The sequence below is a fragment of the Lutzomyia longipalpis genome, chromosome 3, assembly GCF_024334085.1.
Source record: "Lutzomyia longipalpis isolate SR_M1_2022 chromosome 3, ASM2433408v1".
Taxonomy (NCBI): Eukaryota; Metazoa; Arthropoda; class Insecta; order Diptera; family Psychodidae; genus Lutzomyia; species Lutzomyia longipalpis.
Window position 1 is genome coordinate 12437557 of NC_074709.1, and position 7510 is coordinate 12445066.

The following is a 7510-nucleotide window of genomic DNA, read 5'->3' on the forward strand; positions in this document are numbered from 1 at the left end:
GAAGAGACTTGAACTGAGAATCTCTATCACCCACATAGTATTTTGTATATAAAATATGTTCATCTCATTCACACTATAGCACTCCATCCTTTTTCCACTCAATTCAAATTCAATGATATTATTATTTATTTAAAATTTCACATTACATTCATACTTTTATTCTTCTTTTTCTAACGTAAAAAATCAGATCAAACTCCAAAAGAATTCTTATTGGTTATAATTCTTGTGATTGATTGGATTCTGAAATGATTTAAAGGCCCATCAGATCTCAAGGTAATATTCAAAACGTTCTAAACTTTTTTTATTTAAATATTTTCTTTACCTTAGCTTTTGAATGTAAACTTAAATTAAGTTAATTTATAAACTTTCTAATTATAGTAGAGAAAGCTTTGTTTTACTCTAAATATATCTCACGCATACACTTGAATATGAATGTATTTATCGTATTTATATATAAAACATTTTATCGAATTCTATTATTGTATCTTTGTTTCCAAATGAAATTGGTAATTATTTCAATTGCATACCTACACAAGAAAAAAAATTGTGTGCAAAACAACTTAAATAAAAATTTTAAAAAGATGAATAAAATGAAAGAATTTTACCTACAAACAGTTCTAAAATAATATTTTCTTTATTAGAATAGAATTAGATCCTTGTTTGGGTTATTTTTTTACGGTTTTAGTTTAACACCAAATTCTATTTCTCCTAACATAATACTAGGCCATTGCAATATTAAGGATTTGATTTATTTACATGATTTCCACGACAAGAAAACGAATTTAAATAATCCTTTCAATGTCAAAAAATAATTTAAATAGTTTTAGTCGAAATTCCCAAAATCATTGTCTTTTGTTATTTTGAGAATAGTGTGGAAAGAACGGTATTAAGTGCGCCTGCGTTCTTTTTGAATGCAATAGTTATATGTAACATATATGTATGTACATATTACACCTCTCTGTTTCATTCACACACTGTGGATGTGGTTAGATAAAAACAACATTAAGAGAGAGCAACAGATAAGGATAAGAAGCGGCGCACATGTACTTTAGTTTTCACCAATTTTAGTATTAATAATTTTGTTTGCATTTTAGTTATTATTCTTTTATTCCAACTTTAGGATTAATCTAAAAGCTTTTTCTTGAATTAAACAATTTTAGAAAATTGAGGTCTGTGATAATTTTTAAATCATAAGAGATATACCTACATTCATACATAACTATACATACAATCAAAAACATACCGTTCCATTCTATTTAATGAGAAATCTGTTGTGTCACAGCCCAAAAATATAGGTATGTGTACAATAAAGTTGTACTGGAGAAGCGATGAAGAAAAAAAAACGCGTTTTATCTCTCTTACACAACGTAAACATTAATGTTTTCATCTCAGCTCAACTTCTTTTTTTGGTAGGTATATTGTGCGCGAGGTGAATTTTTAATATATTTTGAATTTTTTCTTATTCTAAAATACTGAGATTATTTCTAAATACTCTCATAGGTAAGAAAGATAATCTAATTTAAGTTCCCCTCTAACTAAAAACCTTCTTTCTCCTCAACTGAATTACATGCATCTATTTCTTCATAATACAATTCCCATGAGAATTATGTAGTGGGGGATAAAAGTTTCCATGTATATATTTCACAATAAACTCTCTTTCATGGCTGTGCACTTTTCTGTACTTATTTATGTAAGTATAGGGTGTATGAAGCGAAAACAACATTAAGTCTTTAAAATATTATTTTAATAAAGAAAAATCAAAATAATAGAGAAAAACTGAAGAAAATTGTTTCTATTAGTGTGAAAATTTAGAAATTTACATATTCTATAAGAAACGTGTATTACCTACCTAGAGAAGAAAATAAATATAACTATGCTACATATCCAACATTTCTTCTCATCGTACAATTCATAGTAGGTATTATGTAGGTACATAACATGGTGTTTTCTCATACTTTTTGTTTATTTCTTTGATTTCTTTTCACTTCACAATACTTATAATAATGTGTACAATGCACATAGATTTTGTATATATTCGTACAAAAAATCATGCTTATACTGTAGGTAAGTATATAAGAAACTATTGGGCGCATAAACTGTACACAACACATTCAAGACACAACACCACCAACAAGCATCAACACAGCATCTGAAGAAACCGTTTTCAGAGATATTTAATATCATCTCTCTTCTCTTGCATGCTACCAACGATTAAATTCTTATTAAAGTAATGTTTTATTCTCACGCGGACCTGCCACTACATTTGCTTTTTGTTTTTTTTAAGTTGGTAGGTATCTTTTTTGGTGTTGTAGGATTAATCCTTCCAATTGCGTCAGCCAAGGGACGGTAGGTCAACCCAAACGCATCCTTTCAATTTTAGGGGCCAGAGCTGACGCAATCGGAAGGATTAATCCTACAACACCAAAAAACATTTAATTCCGTCAGAATAAACTTAAGTAGGTAGGTATCTACATACTCTACATAAAACCAACTTGGTAACTTATTACGTACCTCTCTACAAAAGCCCTTTGAATTTACATATCTAGTACAAAAATTGTAATAAATACCTGATTGAATCGGTCCTTATTGTTATATATCGGTTTATTTTAGTATGGTTAAGATCTTAGTGATCTTAAGATCGATTTCCAAAGTTATTTAACTTATTTAACCAAAAATTTATGATTATGCCATTACTCAAAGACGAAACTCGTAGAAGGGACCTTGAAATTTAAATAAATTAAAACTGAATAACTTTAAAACATTCCTAAATTTTTTCGGTAGTTCTCAAGATTAGAATTATCGAATTTTTCTCTAATCTGTAACCGTGTAACCGTAAAAACCATGACTAAAACTCTGTAAGATGGGACCAACATTAAATTTCCACAAATTGCAGGAGAAAAACTTTTCTCCTTTTTTTAACAAAAAAAATAAAATAAATAAAAAGTTATTTTTTAAATTAATTTATTTGATCTCAATTTTTATGAATTCCATGATGTTTTACGTTTTTTTCTCTTTTCAACATAAACAGAAACATGAAAATTGTAACAGTTTTCAACAAACACACTCTCAATGAACCTTCTCATTCATTCTTCTCCTTCTCTCTGTTATATACCTACAGCACAGCAACTCTCATCCACGAAAATTTCTCATTTTCTGTCTTATACAAATTCCACTCTTAAATGTTTCAATTCAGAAAAAGAGAATAAAGAGAGAGAAAATGTTTTCACATTACAGAGAAGGATGAATCCTATTTTGGCCATTTTGCAAATTGAAAAAATAACAAATAAGACATTCAGTCCATTCAGTATTTTATTTTTAATTTAAACAACAATCTTATTTTTATTGTTTTAGGGACATAGATAGTTGGAACGTAAGAAAATTAATTTAAAGTTGAACGGTTTTTAGGTACCAACTTTCTCTCTAACGTCCCTTTTCTGTATATTTTTCTAGACCTTTCTCTCATAGTTTTTGCCTGTTTTACTTAACATTTTGCATTCTAGGTAGGCATCTACTATTTCTTTTATCGTGTTTTCATGCATTTTTCGCTGAATTTAGTGGCGATCCCCCCAAAAAAAGAAGAAAAAAATAATGGGACCCCGAGAAATTTACTCTCAACATGAAAATATTATACACAAATACATATAACTAATCAATTTATCTTGCGTCGCAATTTAATGCCACAATTTTCATCTATCCCTCTCACTCTTTCTCACCTTTTACACACAATCGCTCTCCTCCTTTCACATCTCTCTCACATAAAATATACATATTATGATCAAGGAAAAAGTTACCCACATTAACACTTGCACACATAATTTCGTAGAATGAATGTTTTTCTTTTTAATGGATTAAAAGTTAGTTAGTTTATAGAAGAAAGTAAAGGAACTGAGAATGGAAATAAAAATCCATGAGAATTAAGTAGATTTGCCTTACTTATATACACAACTTACCAAGGCGAAAAAATTTGTGTGGCAATCCTCCAAACTGGCGCCGTTAGTTTGGTGGTTTTGATGCGTCATTGCTGCAGTAAAGACATTTTAATTTCACAACACACTTCACATTAGTCGTAAAATACTTTAAACAGTGGCAAAATCACTCTAGAAATGTGAAAATTCTTTGAACACCAACATCAAGTTAAGGTTTTCACCTTCGATTCGATGGCGACTAGAAAATGGCGGACACAGATCTCACTTCAGTTGTCACATAGTAAACTGTCTCACTCTTGCAAGTGGTGTCATCATTAGGTGGTGAAAATGAATGAGTGAGACAGCTTGTATTTACAGAGCCTTCACACATAACAATGCACATTTACTATTTTACTGGTCGTTGCAAAAATAATATATGATTTTGAGTGTTAACTGAAGAAAGTAAGTTTACAAGTACTTATTTTTAAGTAATTTATAATATTCTTAATAGTATAGCAAATAATTGAGCATTGAATGAATTAATCTTAAAGTAAATCCTTTATTTGAATTTAAATTTTTCAATTTCAGCAATTCTATGCGAGATACAGAGCACAAGGTTGAAAGGAAGAACAAGCCAGAACACGGCAAGCCTCTGCGAGATTCGAACCATTAATCGCAGATTATAACGTTGTGGTTGTGCTCTCTAAACTATTAGTTGATGGATTTTATATTTAGAAGGTTTTAAAAGAATTCAAATTTTCTTATTCGAATACAGTTAAATAAAAAAAATTAGCGCCTTGACGCTTTTTAACTGAAATAAGAAATTTCAAATATGAAAATTGCCATCAACATAGATATTAAAATTTTTAATTTGAAGAATCTTTAACAGAATTTTTGCAACAACTCATGAATGTAATACAAAATATGCCTTGTGAACGGTGTAAAAATGCCTCAATTGTCAAGTTGACGTTTCTGTTTTTGCAACATAAGAAAGTATGCAAACGCACATACACACTCTCACTAATTGTTTGCTGTGGTGAGAATCCTCTCACTCTATGTACTATTTTCTTTTTTATTCACTTGCCTGTTTTTTTAAGGCTTTCAATATCTATCTCTTTTCAACTTGGCATACACACACACTGATGCACAAGCACACACACTTAGGCAGTAGTGGTGAATTGAGATCCAAGTGTGGTGTGTAACTTTTTCTTATTCACCACCATCTTGAGGAAAATTTCCATTTTCGCACTTTACACAAATGTAACATAAACTAAATTCCCATATCTTTGGAAATGCTCCTTTTCAGCGTTAATACATTACTAATTTTTAACTTTACACCTCTTTTTAATTAACTTTTAATTACTTTTTTGGATCTCACACGTATTGCACCAAAATTTTCTCGGTTAGCCTTTCTTGTAAAAGTCGGTCTCTATATAAATTTTCAAATATCCTCACTCACGAATGGGTTGTATTGAAATTTTCCCATTTTAGGGAAATGCATATGCCTTTTCTAAACATACTCAATCACTTTTTACTCATGAAAAATATCTCTTTGAGAACAAATTTCACGTTTATGGCGGACGATGGCTGTTTTCACTCGCGACGCAACCGACCACAACTACAGACTTATTCTTCTTCTTTTTATATTTTTTCAGGGCCGGACATCCCACACTGAGTATTCTTCTTCTTCTTCGTAGGAAAATTTCTCATGGCGGCCCAACGGAAATTTTCTCAATTCAAAAATGTAATTTTTTGCAGCCAAGTGTTAACAAAAGTTTTTCTAGAAAAACTAAAAACAAAACTTTTAGAATTGGTGAGCATGTTTTATGTTGTAATTCTTTCTTTTCTTATCTTTGTAGGTAAATCTTTTCAGTCCAACATCTTGCATATATCGTCACTTGTCGCTACATTTGTCGTATAACTCTCAAAACTCCATATAAAAAGGAACGTTTATGCTGGAAGATGAACAGGTCGCTGATTGCAAATTTTTCTCATACTCCTGTGTTAAAAGATAGGAATATGGTTCATAATCTTTGGGCACGTCGTTCTGCATTTTCCTTCTTGTTCCCATCGCTTTTCTAAAAAATCTTTTTATAGACTGAAGAAAAACCGAATATTTACAGCTTGACTCAATTTTCCGGCTTTTCCTACGGCCTGGAGGCTACAGAGACGGACAGGAGAACGATTTTCAAGGATTTTTAAATTTTTTCCGCCTCAGGCAATTTGTCATCAACGACCAAAATTTTTCCGGGTAAAGAAAATCGGAAAATCAAAGGAAAAACGCGGCAAAATTGCGAAAATCTGGCAGAGAAAGTCGAAATCGTCCTATGGATCAGCTGTTATCATACAGACTATATAGATTTTACGACAAGTGCTCATGCAAACGTCGAAGTGTGAATGAGGTTTTGCGGATTCAGAAATAAATAAAAATATTTTTAAAATATTTAGTTGAAAATGGCAAATATTACTCAACATTTCGTCTTCTGGAAAACGTGTAACTATGTCTCAAGCCTTATTGTAAGTTTCCAATGATATCTTTAATAAAATTCATATTTTTTTATGTATATTTTCCTCGTGGATTTGACAGATCATACATAAAAAATCTCTTCTAAATTTTCTTCGTATTTTCCCAGAAAACAAGAGGATTTAGCATTACTGCGGTTGCTTATAAGAAAAACAAGAAACCAGCACCCGAAATTGGAGGACAACGAATTGATTCAGCCTACCAATCACTTGCTTCAAGAGGGTTAGTTATGATGATTCTCATTAGTTTTGTAATGATTAAAATTTATCTTTATTTCTTTTTTAGGTTTCTGCGATCTTATGAACCGTATGAACCACCAAATGATGTAAGTGCAACAATTCAGCAATTAGCTGCAACAGCACAATACGATGCAACCACAGGATTTCCCACACTTGGCGATAAGTTTAACTTTTTGGAAGAATGCCGAAAGATCTTCAAACGTGCAGTACCAAATTCCTTCTTGCACGACTTGCTGACCATTGAGGATGTTATTGAATTCTACCAAACCCCAATGAAGACTACACTACCAATTGATGATACCCTGAAAGAGGCGGATCTACCTGTAAATCTTCACATTCAGAGTGACTACGTGAGGTATCATCCGGAAGAGGATACCATGTTCGGTGGGATAAGTGCTTTCCCAAGAAGTTCAACTCTCGTTACGGGTGTTAAATATAGGAAAAAATACAGGGGGCATGTTGCCAAGACTTCTTGGCCATAGAGAAGGAACATTTTTAATGGTAAATAAAAAATAAAGTAGTTTATTTTGAATCTTAATTTATTAATTAATTTCAAATGATATAAGTTGATTTGTTCTGTATACATCATTCGAGCTTTCCGAAGGTTACAGCAATTTTTCGGAGTTTCTCGAAGCTTACGGAAAGCTTTCGGAGCTTTCCTAAAAGCTTCCCGGAGCTTACAGCATCCCTTCCTTTCCATTGATTTCCCCAGACGCCAGCAGTGATTTTTCTTCCCAAATATACATAAATACTTCTTACTATCTACGCTATCTAATCATTTAATTTTTTTTGGGGAATATTCGTGAATAAATCAAATTATTTAATTATTAAATAGTTAAAGT

General features: G+C 31.4%; 2 protein-coding genes across 9 annotated transcripts in view; one reads left to right on the forward strand and one right to left on the reverse strand.

Annotated features, from left to right (window-relative positions):
• The window catches only part of LOC129792243 (mediator of RNA polymerase II transcription subunit 13), a 36622-nt gene extending 31084 nt beyond the window's left edge, over nucleotides 1-5538 (reverse strand). For 3 of the 8 annotated variants that reach the window (XM_055831118.1, XM_055831117.1, XM_055831111.1), the window contains exons 1-2: nucleotides 4834-5538; nucleotides 3951-4164 (exon numbers count right to left, since the gene is read on the reverse strand). In XM_055831118.1, coding sequence (XP_055687093.1) covers nucleotides 3951-4019 — 69 coding nt within the window. In that variant the 5' untranslated portion in view covers nucleotides 4020-4164; nucleotides 4834-5538. Of the gene's footprint in view, nucleotides 1-3950; nucleotides 4165-4824 lie in introns of all 8 variants that reach the window. The other 5 variants (XM_055831112.1, XM_055831116.1, XM_055831114.1 and 2 more) reach the window with 5 other exon arrangements.
• A 495-nt stretch (nucleotides 5539-6033) lies between these two features.
• Nucleotides 6034-7193, forward strand: LOC129792247 (39S ribosomal protein L50, mitochondrial). Its single transcript, XM_055831124.1, has 3 exons — nucleotides 6034-6422; nucleotides 6539-6651; nucleotides 6715-7193. Exons 1-3 carry the CDS (start codon nucleotides 6360-6362, stop codon nucleotides 7148-7150), a joined length of 612 nt encoding a protein of 203 aa, XP_055687099.1. The 5' UTR covers nucleotides 6034-6359; the 3' UTR covers nucleotides 7151-7193.
• Nucleotides 7194-7510: the final 317 nt, after the last annotated feature.